Source organism: Delphinus delphis, chromosome 1 (genome assembly GCF_949987515.2).
Source record: "Delphinus delphis chromosome 1, mDelDel1.2, whole genome shotgun sequence".
Classification (NCBI taxonomy): domain Eukaryota; kingdom Metazoa; phylum Chordata; class Mammalia; order Artiodactyla; family Delphinidae; genus Delphinus; species Delphinus delphis.
The window spans coordinates 15,858,395-15,881,690 of NC_082683.1; the positions used below are offsets into that span (position 1 = coordinate 15,858,395).

The following is a 23,296-nucleotide window of genomic DNA, read 5'->3' on the forward strand; positions in this document are numbered from 1 at the left end:
GAAACAAGTATAACTTACATGATAAGTTCTCTCATGGAGATTCCGCCTTCTTTTAACATGGGGGTCACCAGTTCAGCAAGGTACAACCAAATATGGGGAATATCAATGGCCATGTCATCTGCCAATTCCAGTGTTTCTGAAAAACTGAAAAAGAACAGGCAAAAAATTCACATGCAAATGTGATTCAAAAGTTAACATTAAATAAACAGACCAAAAACCAGTCAACAAATACCTATTAAACAACTGCTATGTTCGGTACTGTTCTAGGCATCAAGTAAACAAGTTTTTGCTCTCAAAGAGCTTGTATTAGTGTGGGAAGGAAAACAAAACCACCAAAAGCCTATTTGCAGATAGGGCTAATTCTCTGAAAAACATGAACTATGGTACTAGGCTATCCCTAGAGGGTGATCAGAAAATACCTCTGTATGGAAGTGACATCTGCAAGACTTAAATGATGAAAATGGGGCAGTTATATGATGTTCTAGGGTAACAGGCTACTCTATTTAATCCCACACTATAAATAGTTCACTACAGTTGAGTATCATATCCTCTGAGTCAGTCAGAAGCACTGACTAAAAACTTAGTGTAATGCAGACCAGACACAAGGAGAAGAAAAGACAAAAATCCTTGTCACTGAGGAGCTTACAATGGGGAAGGAAACTGGATGGATACAAAAGAGCCTGACAACATTACTATATAACACCATCATTATGACATGTTACAAACTGTTCGACCTCTAAAGAAAAGCTAATGGTTTCAGGCTTTCATGCTATGGAATACGTCTCAATGTGAAGTAAAATAAATGGAATTTCAATATAAAATTTAGAAACACCAAATATCAGCCCAGTCTTATTTAGGCTGAAAATCATAGCTTTTTTTTTTTTTTTTGCGGTACGCAGACCTCTCACTGCTGTGGCCTCTCCCGTTGCGGAGCACAGGCTCCGGACGCGCAGGCCCAGTGGCCATGGCTCACGGGTGCAGCCGCTCCGCGGCACGTGGGATCCTCCCAGACCGGGGCACGAACTCGCGTCCCCTGCATCGGCAGGCAGACCCTCAACCACTGCGCTACTGGGGAAGCCCATAGCTATTCATTTTAAGTATAAAAACATAACTCAAGACTTTGTTAATCATTCCAATATAGACCATATTTGAAAGCCCCAAAACAAAAGTGAATTAAACTATAGGAGACATATACATAATCACAAGAAAATACACATAATCAGAAGGAAAGGGCGAATGAATGAAGGGGCCAAGAGCAGGTGGTATTAATCTTCGTATCCTTTTAGATCTCTGCACACATAAAATGTGTGCTTTTTCACTGCAATTCCAGTGTCTAGCCAGAGTGTGCCGTTCTTTTTACCTACCTCAGAGGCCTACACAATACTTTTTCACTTAAAAACTACAAGGCAGGGTCCCTTTCCTGAAGGTGCCATTTCAAAACAACTGGCAGCTCAGCCACATTATCTAACTCCGGGCTTCATGAATCCTTAATGACAATTTTGTGACCTCACAGCTTGCAATTATTTGACATCTATTTGCTGTACAACAGATTCTTGACTGTTCTCTCATTATGTCCACTTTCAGCTCGGTTAATGTGCCAATGATGGAACATAACCTGGCTGGGCTCCAGGATTTCTGGGTTGATCACCTATAACGCCTATTCATGTTCCATGGGTTAGCGGTATAGATTAAACCGTTTAATGAGTCCATGAGACAACTGTAGCCGTCTTGGTCTTGCAGCAGTGTATTTGCTCTTCTTTTCATCTCATATTACAACAAAGAGATACCCATATTCTTGCCCCGGTTTTCTACTTCCTGATTAGTCAGTTTATCATGGTACAATGTGCAGAACACAATCACTGACCAAATCCATACTGCTGATAAAAAAAAAAATATTTGGCTGAACACAGGGTATCTGAAGCAAAAGCTCGTAAGAGACTTATTTCTGAGATTTACAGTTCCTAAATCCTTTTGTACGATTTTAAAAGAAAAATCCTAGGTGTGCAGAAGCTGCTAGATAATTACCTTTATGTCTTTGGACTACTACCTAGCCTGTAACAATGCCTTGCATAATATATTATATATTATATATACTCTGAATGTATATTCTGAATGTATATTATGCCTTACATAATATAGATTCAGAAGCTGGCTGAATAAATGAAACAGAGTTACACCGTAGCCTTGCTTCTTGGTATGTAGTGACCACCACACCCACTAAACTGCACTTCCGTGAGGCCCACAAGTGGGACTTAGGACATCCCTTCCCCCATTTCAAATACAGAAACTCTACTTTTATTTATTTTATATATTGGGTTCCTGTCTAAAATTTAATTAAAGAAAGCAATACATTGTTAAAAGTTAGAAATATATTTTTTAATTCAGTAAAGTACTGATTAGACATCTGCTAAAAAGGCAAAATAATCTACCGCAACTGGAAATGATATTGTCAAGCGGCATCTTCTACAATTTGCATTATGATAACTTAATAAAAATATAAATCTTACTGTAGATAATCAAAGAAGAAAGAATGAAGACATCTCAAAATTAGACTGGTCAAGTATTACTATGACTGATCATTAGAGAATCTAACTACAGGTAAAAGGAAGAAATAAATAAAAAGATTTAAAAAGCCAGTACCATCTTCAAAGGAATACCACAAAAAAGACTATTTAAACTAAATCTTACCTATGTGAGCAAACGGGGTCTTCACTTGTTAACTAGCACCTCTACCATTTTGCATATGGAACTTAGTCTGCTTGTCCATGTAAGCACCAAACAGCATCTTTTTACCAAAGCAGAACTGCCTTAAGTGGCAAGAAAAGTTCCAAAAAAGTAATCAAAAAAGTAGTCAAGGGCTTCCCTGGTGGCGCAGTGGTTGAGAGTCCGCCTGCCAATGCAGGGGACATGGGTTCGTGCCCCGATCCGGGAAGATCCCACATGCCGCGGAGCGGCTGGGCCCGTGAGCCATGGCCACTGAGCCTGCGCGTCTGGAGCCTGTGCTCCGCAACGGGAGAGGCCACAGCAGTGAGAGGCCCGCGTACCGCAAAAAAAAAAAAAAAAAAGTAGTCAAGGAGGAGATAAGAATTTCCTTTCCAATAAGCCTCTCCCAAAATGAAATATTAATGTATCAAGATTCCTTGAAGGGCACATATTTTACGTCTCTAGTCAACTCCAATTTTTACTGACCTGTTTTTCATTTGTTTATTACACTTTCAAAGAGATTCCAATTCCATGGTGAACAGTGAGCTACACTCAACTACCTTTAGTAGACAGTTTTTAAAAAGAAGTCTTCTGAGGCCATATTAAATGACTGTACCACACTATTTGAAGTGCACCTACACAGTAATGTGCCCACGTACCTACCTATCTAATTTGCATGATAAAGTATTTAGATTCAAGTCCTGAAATTTCCAAGAGGATGGCTTGATGTTGTGGAAATGTTATTTATATACAGCAACTATTATGCTCAGAGTTGATACAGCATCTTGTAAGGAAAATTCCAAAGGATCTAAGCTTTATTTATAAACCACATGACACAAAGAGCCTATCTGAAATTTCTGTCTAGTCTACCTTACTATTTAAGTAGCAGTGCATGCTTTGGGGAACTGTAGGAGAAAGGGCAGATTAACAGTTGGAGGTCTTCTCCTTTGTTTTCCAGAACCATCACAGCTTTAATGACTGCTCAGAAGTTGGCATCTAAGCAGTATCAGCATCCAAGAAAGCTGACCTTGTGTTCCCCCACAGCGCTATGTAAGGACACAGATCTTTGGATACTGGGACTAAAGAGACAGAAGACAGGGCATGTCTGTGGCTCCAGTGAAATGTGCCTCTCTGGACAATATGATCTATTTATAACTTAGGCTTCAGAAGCAATTGGGAAACTACCATCTCCCTGCAAGAAGGCTCTTGGTAAATAATAACCAAGAGGCTATCTCTTTGTTTCCACCGTGCCGGGCCTCTGCATTTAGGAAAGAATAGGGGTCTTCATAGGGCTCTTGGTCTAAGGATGGTTAGGTCTAACTAAGTATCAAAAGCTGGGCCTGAAGCCGCTGCATTATCACAAGCTGCAGAGGAAGGAGGGACAGAGAGAGATGAAGCAGTTACCGAGACACAGAAGTGTTCATCTCATTTCTGGTCTAAATAAAAGGCTGTGGCTGTGGTTGTACTGCCAGCAGCAGTGACAGCACCACCATGAAAGTGTGGACACCACGTCTGGATGTGACATTTTTTCCTCAGGGAATCCCACAAAGAGAAATGAAAATGTCTGAGGTAGCTGAGAAACCAAGCTAGCACCTCACAAGTTCAATTAAGGCCAATGAAGCTAGAACACACTCCTTTGAGGGCTTTCCAGGTATGAATCAACTTCTGAGTATAGTTTGAAGAGAGACAGGAAATGGTAAACAGTAATCTAGCATTCTCATTTCCAAAACTTTCTGGTGAATATATCATAGTATCTGGTAAAAGGCAAATATTTATAAATTAATATAATAGGTATTACTGAAACTATAGTTTCAAGTTGGCTAGGGGCAGAACTCAATGTGTGAGGCTATAAATACCCTCATTTGCCCTTGTTATTTACACTGGCTGGTTACTGGAGTGAATCTCATATATCTCTTTTAAAACTGAAAAAACATCCTGGCTTTTAAAGGCCAACAACCATAGCAACTTCTGCCAAAGTTTCTTACTAATAAGTTAACTGGGTCAGATGGCCTTAATCTGGTCAAGTCACTGAATCGAGAGAAATCTAGCTCATTGCTGAAGGATAACTTTTTAATGATCCTAGGAACAAATATACATCTTCTGGGACCTTGAGGACAATGTCATCGTTCCTTACAACATCAAATGAATGTTCCTAAGTACATTCGACCTTGGCATTTAATGGTTACACTATTCTAAGCGGTTGGCCATATCTGAAAGATATACAGTGATCACCAGCATTTAATTTACAAGAACACAAAAAAGATTGGCAAAAAAGATTTACAATGAGAACAATAACTTAAATAGTGCAGAATTCTTACGGCCATCCCACTTAACGAGCATATACCCCGAATGAGTATGAGATGTGAGATTTACCCCATCTGACATTTATCCTTCAGGAGGTCTTAGTTCCTTTTCTCTTAGAAAGTGGGTACCTGTCAGTCCCGGGTGTGGTTCTATGTTTACCTTTGCACAACATGGCTCCTAAAACAAAATTTTTGACCATATGCAATTTTCTCCTTAAATATTGATTTTAGAACATAAGCCTGGGCAAGATTCTGTGATTGTACCACAAAGAACCTGATCCATGCATTTGTGATGATCACAAAGATGATCAGAACCTGATCAAATAAGGATATAACACAAGTGACAGCCAGCCTTCATCAAACCAGCCATCAAGAGAAATCACAATGAAACCAACTTGGAATAAACTATATCATTAACAACTTGGGAGTTACATATGCTTCTATGGGGGTACAGTGAACAGACAAGCACTTCCTGTCCAAAATGAACCATGGTTTACTGAAAGAATAAGGCTTTTAGGTTTAAGTTAATTTTCCAGAATTTTTCTCACAAAGAAAAGCTTTTTCCTAGAGAACATGCAGGGGTTTACATATAAATGGGCTGATGAGCTCAGAGCTTCCCGACAGTTAAGGGGGTCTCTGCTATCTTACTTACATCTTAATACACGGCTAACAACTAGATACAGAAAATCAGAAAATGACCATTATGCCCTAGCACAATCTATAAAATGCCATCATATCAACCAACATATTATCAATACAATACACATCAACATATTATGGTAGATACAGTTTTAATCTATGGAAACAGCTAAATACTTAAAAAGATATGTACTTTTAAAATTAAAGACTACTTAAGAGCCTAGTAACTGAATACCACTCTTGAGTAGGATACCGACCCTTTGAAAAAGTCCTGTTTGCTGAGTTTTTCTGACTGCACCAGCTGATACAGTAATTGGCCCATGTGATCCCTGGTGATCTGGCTCCTTTCCAGGGTGGACTCCACACCCATTCTCACAAACACATATAGCAGGCCCTGGGCATTCAGCTCTTCCACACACTGCATGGCTTCCTGTTCAAATAGCAAATAAAAGCTTACTCCAAAATATGGATAGAATCACCAGAGTGTGAAAATAAGTTTAAAATCTTTTACTTATGACAAAGTCAGTAGACAACTCTAAGAACAAGACAGTTTTCATATATATATAGTTAAACATTAATATAGCGCAGTAAAATCCAGGTTAATGTGGGCAATGTTATGAGGCATATTTAAAAATACTAGTGCATCTTTACAAGGCTAATGTGTTTAGATTAACAATTTTATTAAAGATCACTCAAAGGACCAGAGGCAAAAATGTATTTTTCTACACAATATTTATCTATATTATGATCATTTTAAAACTGGAAATGGTATATTATGAAATAATATTTAAATAGAAATTCAATGTCATGATTCAAAGGCCTTAATGTGGCAACTGAGGTAATTCTGTTTGGGTATGTAATATTTGCAAAATCTTCAATGAAAAATGCCTTCCTTCATAGTAAAGTTGACATGGTTAGCTGAAGTACTAAAAACGTTTTAGGAAGATATTGGGATGTGGGGCTTGTAAACTGGTCCTTACCATGGGATGATCTAGCTAGGTCAGTATCTTTGATCTGGAGGATAAAAGCCTGGCAGCCAGGGTCACTGAATCACCAATACAGCAGGGTGCCTCCCTGCCCTCAGCTACCTCAACTTTGTCTGAGTCCAAAATCCTTTGGTTCAACACCTGAAGAGAGTAGCTCTTCTGAGGGGGAAGATGCATGTGAGAAGGGCAGCCTCCTGACTGAAGAAGGGAGTAAGGCATATCTGGGTGTCTCACTGCTATTTTATTTCCCCTCTGCTACTTTATTTAATACCTCCCACAACAATTTTTTAACTAAAAAATTTTCAAACTATAGAGAAATTAAAGAGTAATACAAGGTACACCTATATACCTTTACTTCAATTTAGATTCATCAGTTGTTAGCTTTCTTTCTCTTCATATATCCAAGAAATTTAACATTCATACAATGTCAACAAAAATATCTGGTATATATAGTGCACATTCGAATTTCCACAATTGTCCCCAAATGTCCAATATAACTTTTTGTTGTTGTTGCTCTAGGATCCAACTGAAACACGACATCACATGTCATGATGTCTCTTTGGACTCCTTCTTTTTGGTCTTGCTGTGCGGCTTGAGGGATCTTAGTTCCCCAACCAGGGACTGAACCCAGGGCCCTGGCAGTGAAAGGTCCAAGTCCTAACCACTGGACCGTCAGGGAATTCCAATTCCCGCTTTAGACGCTTTGAGTCTAGATCAGTCCTTTCTCTCTTTTTTGTCTTTTTATGACACTGGTACTTTTGAAACAACTGTCATGTAAAGCTGTTTCTTACATACACTTTTAACCAATCAATCCTTCTGTTTCCAGCCCCATCTGCACCTCACGCACATTCATGGTCTGCTAAGTAAATTACCATTCATCCTTCTAACTTCCAGAATGTTGCTGCCCTCTATTCCTTATGCTCTTTATCCTTGTGGGTTTTTACCTCATTTTAAGCCTATCATCATCATTAAAAGGCCTTTTCAGGAGAGAGTAAAAATGAATGCAAGTACTCAGTGCTCAGTACTAAACCTGAAGTGACTAAGTGTCTTCCAGTGAGTATTTAGTCACTGAATCTGCCTACCAGGCCAACTAACTACATCATGGAACTTCTAATGAGAAGCCTCTAATTTCACAGCAGTTCATAATCTTACCCTTCTCCCTGATTTTCTAATGGTTTGATTCTTGTTTTTGAGCTCTCAGCTGAAATGACACCTCCTATAGTCCCTGTGACTGCCCAATCACCGGCTAGCATACCACCTAATTTTACTTCTCTGCACTATAACATTGTTTTCTTTTTGTAGTAGTTGTTTATTTATTTTTAGGGCAGCTTTGTCTGTATCTCCCACTAGAACATAAACTCCATAAAAGAAACATAAAAAAACAGACTATGTTGTTCACTACATATACTACAATATTTCCAGAAAGTACTCCTTACAATGTGGCTGGCACATTTCAGGTACTCAATACATACATGTATCACATAGGCTAAAAACACAAGATGTGGAATCAGACAAATGAAGGTTTGAACCCTGGCTCTGCCACTTACTTATTATTATATGAGTTTAGGGATGTAACTTAATCTCTCAGCTTTGACTTCCTATCATAGGGTTACTATGAGGATTGCAAATAATACATATATAGTGATAGAAGCACTTGGCACATTGCCAAACACAAAACAAAGCCTCAATAAATATTAATTTGTATTAGCACCTATTAAAATATTAGGGAAAAAACTCCCTTAGAATGAGCTCTGTAAGCCTTTAGCATGACACACTAATACCCTAAAGGTAATAAGAAAAAGTATAGTTTATGCTCTGAAGCTAGAAGCCTGGATTTGAACCCTGAGTCTACCACTTATCAGCAGTATGACCTACAGCAAGTTACTTTACATCTTTGCACCTCAGTTTCCTTATTGTAAAAATGGCTATTATAATAATATTACTGTCTGGATGGTATTATGAGGATTAAATAAACTAATACACATAAAATACATGGAGTAGCACCTAGCACACATAAGTCCTCACTACGTCCGACATTATTACCTGGTTCCTATTGCCACTCAGCAGCAGAGCTGCCTTGTACAATGCATAATGACATTCATGAGTCATAACTGACTCTGTCCCTTCCGCAGGCTTGGTCTAGGGCTAAAGAATCTTCGAAGGGTTCTCTTGTTGCACCTAAGTGTTACGAAGGTCTTTTTCTTCTTAAACCTCCAGTTCATCACAGGGTCCTACTTTTCCTCTTTCAAAGTATTTGTTGCTCACTGACTTTGTATATCCTTTAAATTATTTCTAAAGATAATCTCTACTGCTTTCTTCCTTATTGTTTCTGTTTTTCATCTTTTCTTAGTCTTTCCATTTTCTTCTTTCCCATTTCCCTACTTCCACATAAGAAAAAGGCTGTGCTGCCAATTTGTAAGAATACTCCTCATTTTCCAGGAATCTAACAAACCACAGTATATGAAGTCTATTCTTTGGCTCATTCCAGCTAATGTTCACTTATTTTTGCTGCATTTCCAAGGGTTTCTGCAAAGTACTCCTCTCCAACTCGCTCATGAGCAAAACTTCTTCCTCCTTCTTGTAAATTTTGGACAATTTCAGTAAGCTTTTGCCAAAGCAAAAGTAGTTAATGTATCTGACAAATATTTTAACAGATAAGCCTTTGCTGACTCCAGATCCCTAAACTAGGCCTCATTATATGATCTCTCCTAAGACCCTATAGGTCTACTACAGTTTAACTATTTATAGAATTCATCTGTTTATGATCTGTCTCTACCTTAAGACTACAGGGCTCGTGAAGTCAGGCAGTATGTATATCTTATTCACTGCTATCTTAAAATGAAGATCAAGGAGAAGGTTAAGGTTAAAGAAGGGCAAACGGAAAGCCACATCTTGAAATGTTTCACTTAGGCTGTCTGACCCTGGCACATTACTTACTCTTTTGTGCCTCAGTTTTCTACTTATGAAATAAAGAAAAAGTAATGTCAGCTGTACTTTAAAGTTAATATGAGAATGATGATAAAATGATTGTAAAGATAATGACAGGTAATATACAAGGAGCCAGGAATTCCTCATAATGATAATGTGTTGTTTTTTGTTCATCAGTATCAAAGTCAATTTGGTTACTCCATAGTGGGAATGGATTGATACCCGTTCTTCCTTCCGGACCATTGATCTTGTGAACTACAGTATCAATTTAAAAGAGAGTACTTGGCAGAAATGCATCAAAGTTGTGCAAACTGAACTGTGTAAGTCTTGGCTTACTCACTCTAAGTCTCGTCAGTTCACAATAACTGACTTAGACCAGAACCAAGTTCCTCTGTCTCTTGCCACGGGGCTTTCTGTGTTGTTGTTGCTTTCTTTTTTAAAAATTTCATTTACCTTAAAATCATTAATGTGTAGAAATTCATCAATGATAGATTTGGACTTCCTCTCCATCTCCTCCTCTGACAAGGCAGGCTTGTCAGGGGCTGACGTTGCTGGAATTTCTGGTTTCGTAACTAGTGAGGTTAAAAAAAGTGAGAAAGTAAAAATGACAAAAATTATCATTAAAATGGGAGGATTATGGTTGACAATATTTATGTGTTGTTACATTGTTTCTTTAGTAAAGGCATTAAAATAGATACAAATTTGACAAAGCAAGCCACCTAAAAGTAGAATACAGAAACATTTTTTTAGAGTAGATATGCACTAAGTAACTTCATAATCCACAACAGCTACAAGGTACAGGGACATGATAAATTTTTATAATTAGAGTTTTGTTCCTTTCTGTATTTTTTTTAAACTGAGGTACAGCTGATTTACAATATCACATTAGTTTCAGGTATACAACATAGTAATTCAACATTTTTCCAGATCATACTCCATTTCCTTTCTGTATTTCCATTCCTCTCCATTGCTTCTATGATGAAGAGCACATGAGGCCCACACAACCGTGCACAGAGTTACAGCCACATTGGCCTTTGGTAGCTGCTTGAATACGCCATGGTTCCTCCTACTAATACTTTGCTCACGGTGCTTCTCCTGTATGAAATGATCTTTCTCTCTGTCTCTCATCCATCCCTCCCTGCAAACCTGTTTTAACTCCTCTTGGTCCTTCAGACCTGAGGGAAGCCTTCCCTAACATCCCTCTGTGTCAACTGTACTTAGCTCCTTTGTTAAGTACTCTCTTAGAAATACATTTCTTTCTTTCATAGCATTTTGCTCAGTTTGTATTTATATATCATCTTTCGTGGGGTTATTTGATAAAGTTCTTCCTGATCCAGCAGACTGAAGGCCAAGAGCAGGGGTCGAGTACCCAGAAGTCACTAGGTGCTCAGGTGCACGTGGCAAATGAACAAATGGCCCAGACAATAAACATGCAGAGGGCAGCTGTGCTACATTATTCACTACACACAAGATTATTTTCACACCCTACCTTGTTATGTTCTCAAAATAAACTAGCTCAGATAAGAAAGCCACTTGTAAAGATCTGGGGTGGTGGTGGTGGGATGAATTGGGAGATTGGGATTGACATATATACACTAATATGTATAAAACAGATAACTAATAAGAACCTGCTGTATAAAAAATAAATAAATAAAATTCAAAAAAAAAAAAAAACCCCACTGAAAGATCCGAAGTCTTTATCAGTTGGGAGGAGACATTTCAATTTGCCTGTGAAATCCATTTAGAAACTACAGTTGGGAGACACAATTTAAATAGTGAAACAAAATTGGAAGCTCGGAAAATGTTGTAAAACAACCAGTATTACTTCAGGATTAAGATTTAAAACTATTTTTCATCACTGTCATCATCAAGACATCTAATACATTTTGCAAACTTTGTATTTATTATTGTAATGTCCTAAGTATTTACATGTATTAACCTCACTTTTAATCTCCACAGCTCTACAGGGTTAGTACACTTATTATCCCCATATGACAGATGAGGACACTGAAACACAGATAGGTTAAATACATGAGGCAGTTTTTAGAGCACTATTTGAGTCGGTCCTCTAAGCACATACATGCTCAACATGTACAAAAACCAAAGAGGTTCCAAGATGAAGGTAACAAAAGACAACCTGATACTTTCTCTTTGGTTTGCCCTGTTGTGGCTCAAGAGTGTCAGAATTTTCATACATTTGAGGGGCTGTACAAAGGACAGGCACTCTAATGCACACTGGGGTATAATTTAGGGAACTTCTAAGAAATTCACTGCTTAATATACATCAAGAGGACCTCATCATCATCACTTTTAATAGTGAGGGGAAAATTTACAAATTGCTGAACAAAGGGATACCTGGGGAATGAGAACTATGTTATAAGATTCCGAAGAAACCCTTTAACTTTTACATCACTTTTAATAGTGAGAGGGGAAAATTTACAAATTGCTGAACAAAGGGATACCTGGGGAATGAGAACTATGTTATAAGATTCTGAAGACACCCTTTAACTTTTAAGGCACTGGCGTGTGTGCTGTTATCATATACTGATTCTGAAATCTACTCAGGCACAAAGTCTCCTTTGCATTTTTTCCCTTCCAAATTTAAGGGCCCAATCTTCACCTGTACCTGTTCATATAAAGCCTCTCACCTGACTCCCTGATTCTGCTTCGCTCAGCCTCGGTGCTGTTCCTGTCCACATCCATGCCTCCTGTAAGCTGCTTCACAGTCTCCAGCATCTCTCTCCGTTGCTCTTCTTGAGACTGATTGTCTAACAGGTCCTTACTGCTGCTGCCCCTCATGAAAGTGTTTGGGCGAGCTGTTGCAGATGGAAGGGGCTTGTCATTCTTCTCCCTGCCCATGCTTCCGCGACTTAAAAGACAAAACAACAATTTTCAAACTAAAGACCACCCCATCCACTCTGTATTCAAATTATAAAATAACACTAGGACTTTCTAAAAGTATGCAGAAGAATTTTTCACAGATAACTTCAGATGTGTGAGGCAACAATTATATTTCAAAGTGTAATTTTTTTTTTTTTTTTTTTTTTTGCGGTACGCGGGCCTCTCACTGTTGTGGCCTCTCCGGTTGCGGAGCACAGGCTCCGGACGCGCAGGCTCAGCGGCCATGGCTCACGGGCCCAGCCGCTCTGCAGCATGTGGGATCCCCCCGGACCGGGGCACGAACCCGTGTCCCCTGCATCGGCAGGCGGACTCTCAACCGCTGCGCCACCAGGGAAGCCCCAAAGTGTAATTATTTATATAAACAAGTAAAATCATGCTTTAAAGAGAATATTAAGATGTGTTCGACTTCTTTCTTAAATGTTAAAGGGATACCACTTGAAAATTTTAAATGCTAATGGAAATTCTTTATTTAAATTAAAAAAAATCTTTTAAGAAAAAAGAAGACAGTAATGAATGTATGAGCTAAATGAGTGAAAGGGAAACAGAGTACCAAAAGAACGTGGTATCACAATCTTAAAAACTTTCAATGATACTTTATTTATTCAGAAACTTCAAACACATGGAAAATATTTGAGAACCAAGTAGTAGAAACAGTTTTTGAATAGCCAAAATCGCACACTTCGTTCATTTTAAGAGAGAATCTTCCTATCTTCCTACTCTTTTTTCAGACAATTCTGACCAGCTGGGCAAATAGGTCCTTGGCCCAGGGCAGATCAGAAACAGAGAATTTAAAAGTAGAAAAGAGGGAAGACCTAGAGGAACGACAATATTCTAACCACTATGAAAGAACATACACAGTACTCAAAAAGCAGGGCCATCAGGGGAAATCTAAAGCAGGGCAAAGAGCCACAAACACCTCAGTAGCACAACCGATGCTCAGTGGCAATCTATGCCATCATTAAAAAGTTGACCTGTGCTATATTTTGTTTCAAAAGCCAAGAGAATAGTAATACAGCTTAGAAAATCTACTAGTTATACTAATTATAATAAAAAACAAAAATTTGACAGTTTAAAGAAACTCAGCTCTAAAAGTGTTTACATGAAAAAATTTTATTCTCTGTCACTATATTACAGGTCCCCATCCACTCTCTATAAACTAGTCAATGGAACACTTGACTGTATAAATCCTACAAAAATGAAAGTAGAAAGACAGTAGAATATAGAGAGTAGTGAAAAATAAAAGACAACCTCAAATATAACTCCAAGGACAGTGTGACAGAGAAATATATGGGTGGGCTGTTATGCCCTTTAACTCACAGCTTGAGAGTGCTAGGTTAACCTAGAGCATCCTGAGGCATTACCTTGGAGAGCCCTACACAAGCCTCCATGGCTCTTTGGGTGGGCCTGGCTTTCTTAGTCGAGCAAAGTATTAGATATTTGTCAGATAACTTGCCCTTCCCTTCCACCTCATCCTAAATCTATAATTTCCTTATCTTGGAGAAAATCAACTTTAGGGATGAAAGGAATCTATCCATAGGCATTATCATAATCTGTGTGTGTGTGTGTGTGTGTGTGTGTGTGTGTGTGTGTGTGTGTGTGTGTGTGTGTGTGTGTGTGTGTGTGTGTTTGGGGGGAGGGAGAGAGAGACAGACAGAAACAGTCTGACAAGCAGGTCAGTCTTGAGTTAATGTGCAGACCGAGCTTCTTACCTAGTTAAGGTCCGTCGGGAATCAAACTCTAAAGGCGTGGATGATGTAGACCCTGAGGGTGCTGGAGGTTGCAAAGCAGAGAATCTGTTTAAACTGGAAGCACTTGACCTTAAGGCATCTATAGGTATTGAGAAGTGAGAAAAAAATACAAATCACATGACTAAAATACAGCTTCTAATTGATCTGCCTCCTTGGGGTGGGGCCTGAGACTAGGCACTTCTAACCAGCCTAATAAGGTGGTACCAATCTCCTGGTCCACAGACCACACTCTCAGAAGCACAGTGTTAGAGGGATCTTGTATGCAAAAAAGGATTTAGGAATCTTTGTTCACTACAACCATTTGCTCCTTTAAAAATATAATTAAATTATCCTAAGTAGGGCATGGGAATGGTAAATATAGGAAGGAAGGAGGCAAGCAAAAGCAAAACAAAATATTTCACTTAAAAAAGCTAACTAACAGAAATGCTGTGATATCATTTACATAAAATTATGGATGTGAGTTTCAGTGAACAATTTCTTTTCTAATTTAAAAGAAAAAAGGTCAAAATTACGTAGTAGAAGGGAAATACGGGAAGGAGGTTAACAATGAAGTTTACATTTTTTCCATTGGTCTTTCTTTAGCTTTTAAGATGTGTTTGTAATGATCCAAATATTTCAGTCCTAAAGCCAAATCTCTCAAAATCTACTTTCGGCAAAGATTTTGAAAACTATTTTAATCTAATTCTTTTTTTCTTTCACAACTCCCTGAAATTAAATGCTTCTGCGTAATAATATTATTTTTCTCAGCAATATGAGTTTCCCTTTTTAACCTGGAGTCCCAGTAATTTTTCTAATTATACTGAATTTGTGAACAATAACAACAGCAACAAAGGAATCAAATAGATTAAAGTTTTAAATAACCTAACTGAATTAAAAAAATTTTTTTTAAATATTCAAAATACCTAAGGATCCTTACTGAGGAGGAAACGCTCAAATTATGTTAGAGTGGGACACCAATAAATCCAGCTATGATTAGTCTATAGATATTTTCCTAAAATTGTTTATGAAATGACTGCAGAAAGCATTGTAAGGTGAATGCTAATAGACCACATGCAGGCTCCCAAGAAGGGATACTCCATACTTACCAGTCTCACTTGCCTTTGCTCCACCACTGCTGCCTTTTCCCCAACTGCCCAGCTGTGCTTTAGGTACCAGCTGAATTTTCTCATCAATTGTGGGCTATAACATAAGTGACCACAAGTCAACAATAGGAAATATTCTAGAAGAACAGTTTACCTTTTTTTTTTTTTTTTTTTTTTTTTTGCGGTATGTGGGCCTCTCACTGCTGTGGCCTCTCCCGTTGCGGAGCACAGGCTCCGGACACGCAGGCTCAGCGGCCACGGCCCACGGGCCCAGCCGCTCTGCGGCATGTGGGATCCTCCGGGACCAGGGCACGAACCCGCGTCCCCTGCATCGGCAGGCAGACTCCCAACCACTGCGCCACCAGGGAAGCCTCTACCTTTTTTTTTTAACCGTGAAATAAAACCAATTTCAACAACAAAATTTTGCCTGGAATGCGCACATAAGAAACATAAATGGGAGCTGTTCGCATTAAACTGGGATTCCCGTGGCCCCTGAAGCACTCTCTGGAATCCAGCTTCCACAAAATACAGTTAGAAACCACTGGTCTGGAGAATGCATTCAGATCCTCTAAGACGGCAATGCCAATCTGCTAAACATAAGTAGTTTCTAGTGATTCCCCTCTTACAATAATGCCCAGGGATTTAAAAAAGGAAAAAAGAAAAAAAAAAAAAAGGAGTAAACAAATACTACAAAGTCAACTCATTAATCTCTTCAAGTGACTGTCAGAAAACAGGTTGAAAGACACAAAGATTTCACATTTTAGCAAAGCCTAAACTAGGGTGGGGATGGGAAGGAGAGGTGGAATAGGAGCATTCAACAAAGAGGAATAAGACAAAAGAGAATGAAATGTTAAGACAGGGAGTTAAGGTGCCCGATATCTCTCAGGTTTAACTCTCCCAGCACAACTTCAGTACAAATGAATCCAAGTTACTCATAAAATGCACACCACAGCACAAAAGCTGTAAAGCAGTGCCTTGTAACAAAGGTATTACTATATTCTGACGGTACTGTTTGCTATATGACAGTTAACAGTTAACAGTGAATTTGCTTAATGGTTTTGAACTTTTAATGAGATGTTTATATAGAGTACCTACAGTATAACTGCCTGAATATATACTACATTTATTTTTTTAAATTTATATATTTTTCAAAATATTAAGGAAATAATGTTGTAGGCTTATCATAGTGCCCATGCACAGAAACAATATTGTAAAACACAGACAAATGATTTTGGTTAAAACTGTCTCTTGCTGGAAATGGAAGTGGATGGGAATCAAGTTGTATTCAGAAATGGAATTCCTTCTCTGAGACATAAACAACTGGAAGAATGTACCAGAATCTTAGAGAACAGGATCCCAGCTGATACATCAAAAGAGACGCAGAGAGGGACTGTTCTATCCTGAAGCAATGCCTTGACAAGACCATAAAGATGCAAACAACACAGCCCATCTTCTTCCATTTGATATTTTCAACATTAGCTTCAGGTTGTCTTTATCCTACTGGCAGGCTGCCAATTTTCAGGACTATGTAAATAATATTACAAGTAAGGATCAAACTACACTTGAAAGTGATTTGCAAAACTCACTGGGCTGTACAAGTTTCCACTTTTACAAAATGTAATTCTACTCTCTCTATCTTTTCCAAGGTTCTTCATTCTACTTATAGTGATCAACTTCCACTGCTGAAAACATCTGCTAGGAGAAAATTCTTTCCTCTTACTGCCCACGGATTCTCAAGAGAAGGAAAGAGAATACACTAAATCTTTATCACAGAATAATTTCTGGTAGGTCCTCTGTGATTTCTTTTATGCCTTGGATATAGCAAACCATTCATTCCTTTCATGATTAGACTTAGACAGGTATCTGCTTCTTCCTCAGAGCTAAGAATATACTGTATATATATTATACAGTATGAATATTATATCATACAGTATGAATATACTGTATATATATATATGTATAAAAGCTTGCAATTAACTATGACTTCTCAAGAATTTTTGTTATCACCTCTCTTATACTAAGCATCTCATACCTTTAAGAATTAACCTAGTCAATTAGTAAGCCTTAGTAAACCTAATTAACCTAGTCCTCCTTAATAAACACTCATAGAAATAAAAGGACTAATGCCAGGACAAGTAGGTAAGAATACACTTATTGATGATGCTGAGCTGTAGAAATACATCTGCATGAAAAAACCACCACCCCATAAAATCTGCAATATGGCTATTTTATATGAGAAATAATTTTGAAAGCCATGTTTTGGGGCTGTTTGAAGTTGTGTTTAAATGTCACACTCACCTTAGTGATTTTCAGGAATTTTGAGGGGTCCAGTACCCGACTATTCTTGGCCCCTTGAACAGTATTCCACCCACCTTCGTCCACTCTCTGGACACCTGCAGGGAAGACAGAGCGAGCCCCTCTCTCATCTGTCTCAAATCAGTTTGACAATGAAAGGGCAAGCAATATTTTCAACTCAGCAGCTCCAATCGAAACCCAGGAAACAGACAAAAGAAATTGTAAAAGCGTTGCTGACAGTCGCTTTACTACCCACAACATGAAAGTATCAAGTAGAAGTACTTTGCTTGTATCCATCTCTCATGAAACATTACTGACCTAGAAGAAACCAACTGATACAAATGAATAGGGATTTAGTGCTAGACAAGGGAGGGCCAAATCTAATGTTTACAGAGTTAATGATGAGAACACTTTGGGAGAGATCAGATGGAAATAATTTATTGCAAAGTTTATTTCACTTAATGGTGTCATATGACACACTATGCTTCGATCATCCCCCCAAAACCTGCTTCTCCAAACTTTCAGCTGCTGAGGCAGAAAACCTTGATTCCTCTTTCTCTCACACGTCACACCTAATCTGTCAGCAAATCTTGTCAGTTCAACCTTTTCAATGTATTCAGCATCTAGCCCCTTCTAATCACTACTAACACTACAAATTTGGTTTAAGCCAGCAACACTCCTCGACTGGTATAAAAACATCGCCACTGGCTTCCCTGCTTTCACCCTCACCTGTTTTCATCATGGTAGCCAGTGTGACCCTAGTAAAGTGTGAGTTAGGTCCTGTCACTTCTCTGCCCAAAACACTTCTGTTATCTATTTCACTCTGAGAGAAAGACAGGTTCCTTATAAAGGGCCTACAAACTCTAAATAATCTGGTCCCCTTCCTCTCGGACCCAATGTCCTACCACTCCCCCCCGTGCCCTTTGCTGTAGCCACACTGGCCTCCTTGCTGATCCTTGAAAAGGCTGCTTCAGGGCCTTTGTACTTATTATTCCCTTTGCCTAAAACCGTCTTCCCCAGATATCCACATGACTCATTACTTCATTCAGTCTTCGCTCAAACACCAACTTTTAATAGGCTGCCCAACCTCCCTATTTAAAACTGTAACCTCTATTTATCAAACCTTGCTCTCCTACCCCCACCCTCTCTGCTTTAGCTTTTCTATAGAACATATCTATCTGGCAAAACTGTATATTTATGTATTTGTTCCCCACCCCACCTCCCACTCCCCGTAAGATGTAAGCTGCATGAGGTAAGGGACTTTGTCTCTCCTGTTAAGTGACAAGCACTCAGTAAATATTTATTGAATAAATGAATGAAAGACCACCAAACTGTCTGTCCAAAAGCTTTTCCAATCCTCACGTATTTCTTGATTTTCTCTTTGCTAAATGGTATTAATGATCATGAACAGGCTTGCTTATTCCTTGTTCCTGTGAAATGGAAAAGCACACTTTCTTCCCTGGAGGATTCATCTCTCAGAACTTCACTATGAGCTATACAGTGTCTATGGTAAATAAGGGCTAATGGTTATTGAGTATTTACTAGGTGGCAGTTGCTACGCTGAACACTTTACCTATATTAGCTCATTCCATCCTCACCCAAATCCTAGGTACTATTATGCGATCAATTTTACAGATTAAGTGACTTGTGCAAGGTCATACAGCTAGGATGCAGGAGAGCTGAAATTCACATCAAGATAGCTTGGCTCCAGTCTATGCTCTCAACCTCTATTACTAATATGACCCAGTCACTTAACTGACCACTTAACTGTACAGTGGACAAAATGAGCATTCTCATTTGGATGTCATCTTAGAAGGAACAGGCTTAAAAAAAAGAAGATCATTTCCTTTCTGAAAAAGTTTTCCTCTTCCAATGTTCCTAAACTTAGTCAATAGACTTTCTATTTTCTCAGCTGTAAAATGCCTTCTATTTCATCTTTCATCTTACCTTCCTCCACATAGCATTTCAGGCAACAGCAACATTTCTGAGTTCAGTGTAGCCCTTGATTCATCATGTGAAGAGCAACAGACTCATTTTATTTATGCATCTCTAGCATGACATTACTCCTTTGGCTCAAAAACACACAATGGCTCCTTAATGTCAAATCAAGCCGAAAGTTCCTAATCTGGCTCCATTCTTCTGGACAAACATTTTTCCATTCCTTCTGAACACTTAAATTTTACTCTAATCAGGCTTACTGATTCCTCTTTACAGTATATGTTTATTTTAATTTCATGACTAAAATTTTTCCTTCCCTTCCAAATATCGTCCATCCACCAACACCCAGTTCAAGTGCCCCTTCCTCAAATAAAGATTTCCTCCAGGTTTCTACCTCTCCTCTTCTGAATTTTAATAGCCTTAGTGGAGAATACATTTCATAATTGATAGCATCTTCCATTTGCTTGAAAATGTACCCTTTATTAGTTTTGGCTTTCCCGATAAACTGAAAGCTTTCAGAGGGAAGGAGCTATATCTTCTACTTCTTTTTATATCTCTCACCAATACTGAGTATACAGAAGATGCTCAATAAAGTCTTGTTGATTACTGCCTTTGAAGTAGTCAAAGAAATCATGTTTAGTTCCTGTATTCTCTGCTTTTACTCAACAACCAGTCTCCAGGTGAAGCTGCTTCACTTACCAATCACCACTCCATTCTTTGGGTTAGTCTTTCTGCTCTCATTTCATATTTAAAATAGAATTCTTAAACATCTATCCCTCAAAACTCCCAAGTTCTCTAATGCGTGGTGGACTGCACCCCTCACCTGGTCTTCTCTTCTCTTTGGTCATGAGTTGCTGGACCTTCCTCTGCTCTTCTTGTTCTTCTATTTTAGCTTCTTTGTGAATCTGTTCAATAGTTTTAGGCCCTTGATCTGCTCTTCGAGATACCCAATTACACTATAAAAGGAGAAAATGAAGTTATCAGCCAGATAACTAAAAATAAAAAGGAAAATAAAAATGAAATTTTTGAGAATCTGTTTTATACTTTGCTGGAAAAGTATAAAATACATATAAAATCCGGTACTATGCCAGTTTTTCATTACAGCCAAATAATTAAATTTTTCTCAATCAACCCTGAGCTACTGTATACTGAGCATTCCAATAGCTGATGGATAAAGACAGAGTGAAAGACTGGCCAAACTATCTATCTGTCTTCCTTCCTACCTACCTACCTATCTATGCATTTTATCATTTTGTATTTTTGAAAGGAGTGAGAAGAGGAATCAACGAAGATCAGGATTCTTTGGCCTTGACTTAGTCTGGTATGTTGCCACTCAGTTCATAGCACACTCCATTGGGGCTCTAAATCGAGGATGACTAGCGTTTTTCTCCCACCCATATCAAGGTTCTGGTGTCTACACAAAATGCCACACTGCTCTGAGCTCCGGTTATCCTCTCCGCTAAGGACAAAACAAGCTGTCTCCTTAGAGTTACACTTCTCCCTTTACTTCCCTTCCCAGCTAGAGTCTCAACATCTGATACCAATATGAGTGACTGAAGGAACAGGCAGAGAAGTTTTTAACATTTATATTAGCTTGAGGCAAGAATGGCAAAAAGGTTGAAATCAGCATTCAAAATTCTGATCAACTGGTAGTGGCTTTGCTAATAAGAAGGATCCTGAGGTCACATCTCGGCTTAGGAAGATAAAGAATCGTCATCAATACCATCTGGTCTGGGCGCAGGGCAGGGAAGAGGGGGGACCCATATTCACTTTCTCTAGCTTAGCATCAGCTGCAGTATATTCCCTGTAGGAGTTAATATAGGAAAAGGGAAAAGAGGTGGTAGTGGTAAAAACTACACCTGGTATGAGAAATGAGGAAAAAAAAAAAAAAATCAGCAGAACAAGAGGGTATACGGTAAGAAAAAGAGAGGAAAACATGAACATCTCTTTTGAGCTGGGCACGATACATAATTACCTCAGTGAATCTTCGTAACACATCTGCAAAGTAGGCAACATCACCATTTCAGAGGCTAAAATGTAAGGCTTAGGGAAGTTAAATATATTCACTTTGAAGATGAGCCTTCCTGATTATTTAGCATGCTAAGACTAAATTTAAATGACCACAGAATGCCTGATTTCAAAACTGCAATGTGGTTTGAAAATCAGAATAAAGAAAAGAAACAAGTAACAGACAGGTAGGTGTATATGCCCTTTGTCCTTTCACATAACTCCCTCACGAAAGTTTGTCAGTTCAAGTTCTGAGAGTCAGGCAGCAAAAGCATTAAATTATTATACATGTAAATCTTAGGACATCCTCCCCAAGCCAACTCCTGAAAAGAGACTGTAGTGGTAGGCTTATCTTTCTACTTACCAGCCTTAGGTCTATCACATCCTGAAGCATGAATCGAATCCTAGATGAGGTTTTTCTTTCTTTCACAATTTTCTCCATCTGATTAAAATACTGGTCCATACGTGGCTGCAGGATACAAAATCATTAGTATTCCTGGCTGAGGAATTCAAATGTAGTTTTACCATGTAGAATTTTAAACGGCCTATAAACACAACTTATAGCCAAAAGGCCATGGGGTAGAATGTTTAATTGAACATGACACCCAAAATAAAGGCTACATATTCCAGGCAGCTGGTCACAGTCACAGGCCAACAAAATATAGATGAAAATGTCATACTGCAGCTCCTCGGAACCTTGAGAGAGGGGTGGCTGGGTCCTTTGCCCCTTTCCAACCTTCTAGGCTATCAGATCAGTAAGGACAAGGGCTACACCTTAGCGATGACAAAATGTTAAGCTGGAGGAATTGAAATTTTCTATCATCGCTTAGCCACCAGGCCAGCCTCAGACTTCTTACCCCTGAACTTGATTTACATGGCTGAGAAATTAACCTCAGTCTTGTATAACACACTGATATTTGGGGTTTTCTGTCATAGCCAAACATAATCCTAGCTGATTCTGATGTTATGAAACATTTCTAACATTATTTCTTAGATGCATTTCTAATTTCCCTACCCGTTATTTGGAAAGTACCATGCTATATTTGAATTATAATACTTTTAATGATTTCTTACATTATGGTTAGACAGCTCTGTCGCTAATGCTCTATTAGAGCATAAACTTGAGAAAGCTATCGTGTCTTCTTTGTTTCTGTCTTACCCTCAGTCCTGGCCCTTAGTAGCTTTTCTCTCCAAAATTTCTGTCCACAATTTGCTATACATACACATACAAATGACCTGTGAAACAGTCATGCAGAAAAAGGACAAGTGACAAATAATCTCAATTCATGAATTGGCTTTTATATAATTTGGGACCCTCTTCACTTCTGACGTTAATGAAAATGTGGTAAGGAGCATGATGGCCCAACAATGACAATGAGAAGGGCAAAAGAAGAAAAACAGGCAGCCTAGACTGCTGGGGCGAGATGGACGCTCGTGTTGACAGTCTACTTCTTCCGCAATTGACAAAGAGTCCCTGCCGGAGGTTTCTGAGATCTGGGGTTTTTACCTTCGCTTTCTCAAAGTCCAGGTCTTTGCCAATTGTGGTGAGTAGGCGGCACAGGCACTCGAGGGATTCTTCATCATGGTTCTTTAGCAGCTTCACCACACAGTCATGCATGATGGCTTCAGTCAGCATTTTGAGTTTAAAGAGTTCTCCAATGAACTTGATGTTACCAATGGATCTCCGCCGGGCTTTATCCTTAGCTTCTTCTAGTTCATCATGAAGCCTTGTCCTCTCCTCCGGCTGTTGTGTAAGGAAGAATAAC

General features: G+C 38.8%; 1 protein-coding gene across 7 annotated transcripts in view; it reads right to left on the reverse strand.

The window, feature by feature from the left end:
• Positions 1 to 23,296, reverse strand: part of EIF4G3 (eukaryotic translation initiation factor 4 gamma 3) — a 368,147-nt gene that overhangs the window by 28,740 nt on the left and 316,111 nt on the right. For all 7 annotated transcript variants that reach the window (XM_060015631.1, XM_060015609.1, XM_060015626.1 and 4 more), the window contains 10 exons: positions 23,038 to 23,274; positions 21,895 to 21,999; positions 20,347 to 20,479; positions 17,589 to 17,683; positions 15,294 to 15,387; positions 14,170 to 14,287; positions 12,208 to 12,428; positions 10,013 to 10,131; positions 5,903 to 6,075; positions 19 to 144 (listed from right to left, as the gene is read on the reverse strand). In XM_060015631.1, the coding sequence (XP_059871614.1) occupies positions 19 to 144; positions 5,903 to 6,075; positions 10,013 to 10,131; positions 12,208 to 12,428; positions 14,170 to 14,287; positions 15,294 to 15,387; positions 17,589 to 17,683; positions 20,347 to 20,479; positions 21,895 to 21,999; positions 23,038 to 23,274 (1,421 nt within the window). The remainder of the gene's footprint in view (positions 1 to 18; positions 145 to 5,902; positions 6,076 to 10,012; positions 10,132 to 12,207; positions 12,429 to 14,169; positions 14,288 to 15,293; positions 15,388 to 17,588; positions 17,684 to 20,346; positions 20,480 to 21,894; positions 22,000 to 23,037; positions 23,275 to 23,296) is intronic.